Source organism: Alligator sinensis, unplaced genomic scaffold (genome assembly GCF_000455745.1).
Source record: "Alligator sinensis unplaced genomic scaffold, ASM45574v1 scaffold255_1, whole genome shotgun sequence".
Lineage (NCBI taxonomy): Eukaryota > Metazoa > Chordata > Crocodylia > Alligatoridae > Alligator > Alligator sinensis.
In genome coordinates this window covers 604,643-605,667 of record NW_005842270.1, presented here as the reverse complement: position 1 = coordinate 605,667, position 1,025 = coordinate 604,643, and the positions used below count along the sequence as shown (strand labels likewise).

The 1,025-nt window shown below is 71.9% G+C and overlaps 1 protein-coding gene across 1 annotated transcript in view; it reads left to right on the top strand.

Annotated features, from left to right (window-relative positions):
• CPNE7 (copine 7) overlaps positions 1-1,019 on the top strand; it is a 10,140-nt gene extending 9,121 nt beyond the window's left edge. The window contains exons 11-12 of the mRNA XM_025209147.1: positions 179-572; positions 867-1,019. Of these exons, the coding sequence (XP_025064932.1) occupies positions 179-572; positions 867-1,004 (532 nt within the window). The 3' untranslated portion in view covers positions 1,005-1,019. The remainder of the gene's footprint in view (positions 1-178; positions 573-866) is intronic.
• Positions 1,020-1,025: the final 6 nt, after the last annotated feature.

The following is a 1,025-nucleotide window of genomic DNA, read 5'->3' as shown; positions in this document are numbered from 1 at the left end:
GCCCCGAACCGTCCCAAACCCCGGCTCGCGTCGCCACCAGCAATTAGCCGCGGCCCCCCTCCCGCGTGGGGGCTGGGAGCGGGCAGCATCGGGGCCGGGCAGGAGAGAGCCTGGGGTGGTTTTGGGGGAGAAAGAGGGGGTCGCTCTGGGGCCTGAAGCTAGGGCGGCCTGAAGCTAGGGCGGGGGTCACAGACCGAGTGTGGGCACGGGGAAGGGCAGAGCGCCGGCCCCAGGTGCTGGGGGGGCAGAAGGGGTCTGTCCTGAGCGCTGGGGGTGGCAGGGGTCCTGTCCCCCTCCCCTCACCGCGTCCGTGTCCCCGTCCCCCCGCCCGGCAGCAATACTTCATCCTGCTGATCCTGACGGACGGCGTGGTGACGGACATGGCGGACACGCGGGAGGCCATCGTGCGCGCCTCCTACCTGCCCATGTCCATCATCATCGTGGGGGTGGGCAACGCCGACTTCACCGACATGCAGATCCTGGACGGGGACGACGGCATCCTGCGCTCCCCCAAGGGCGAGCCCGTCCTGCGCGACATCGTCCAGTTCGTGCCCTTCCGCGAGTTCAAGAACGTGAGTCGCCCCTCGGGCCGTCGGCGGTCCGGCTGGGAGACCGGGGGGCTCTGGCCTGGCCCCAAGCCCAGGCAGGGCAGCCGCTGGGCTCTGGGAACGGGGGCCAGGGTCTGCCTCTGCCACTGACCCTCCCTGTGCAGCCTTGGGCAAGTCCCTTAGCCTCTCCCGGGCTCCCCGGGCCGGAGCGAGACCCCTTTGACGGTGCACCCGGGAGCCCTGGGCGGCAGCCGGCCCGGGCCCGGGGGTGCCGGGGAGCCGTGCTCTGCCCCGCGCCCACCTGCCCTTTGCTCACAGGCTTCGCCCACGGCGCTGGCCAAGTGCGTGCTGGCCGAGGTGCCCAAGCAGGTGGTGGAGTACTACAGCTACAAGGCCTTCCCACCCCGCTGCCCCAAGGCCGAGACGCCCGACTCCACGCTCAGCTCCCCGCAGTGACCCCCAGACCCGCGCCATCCC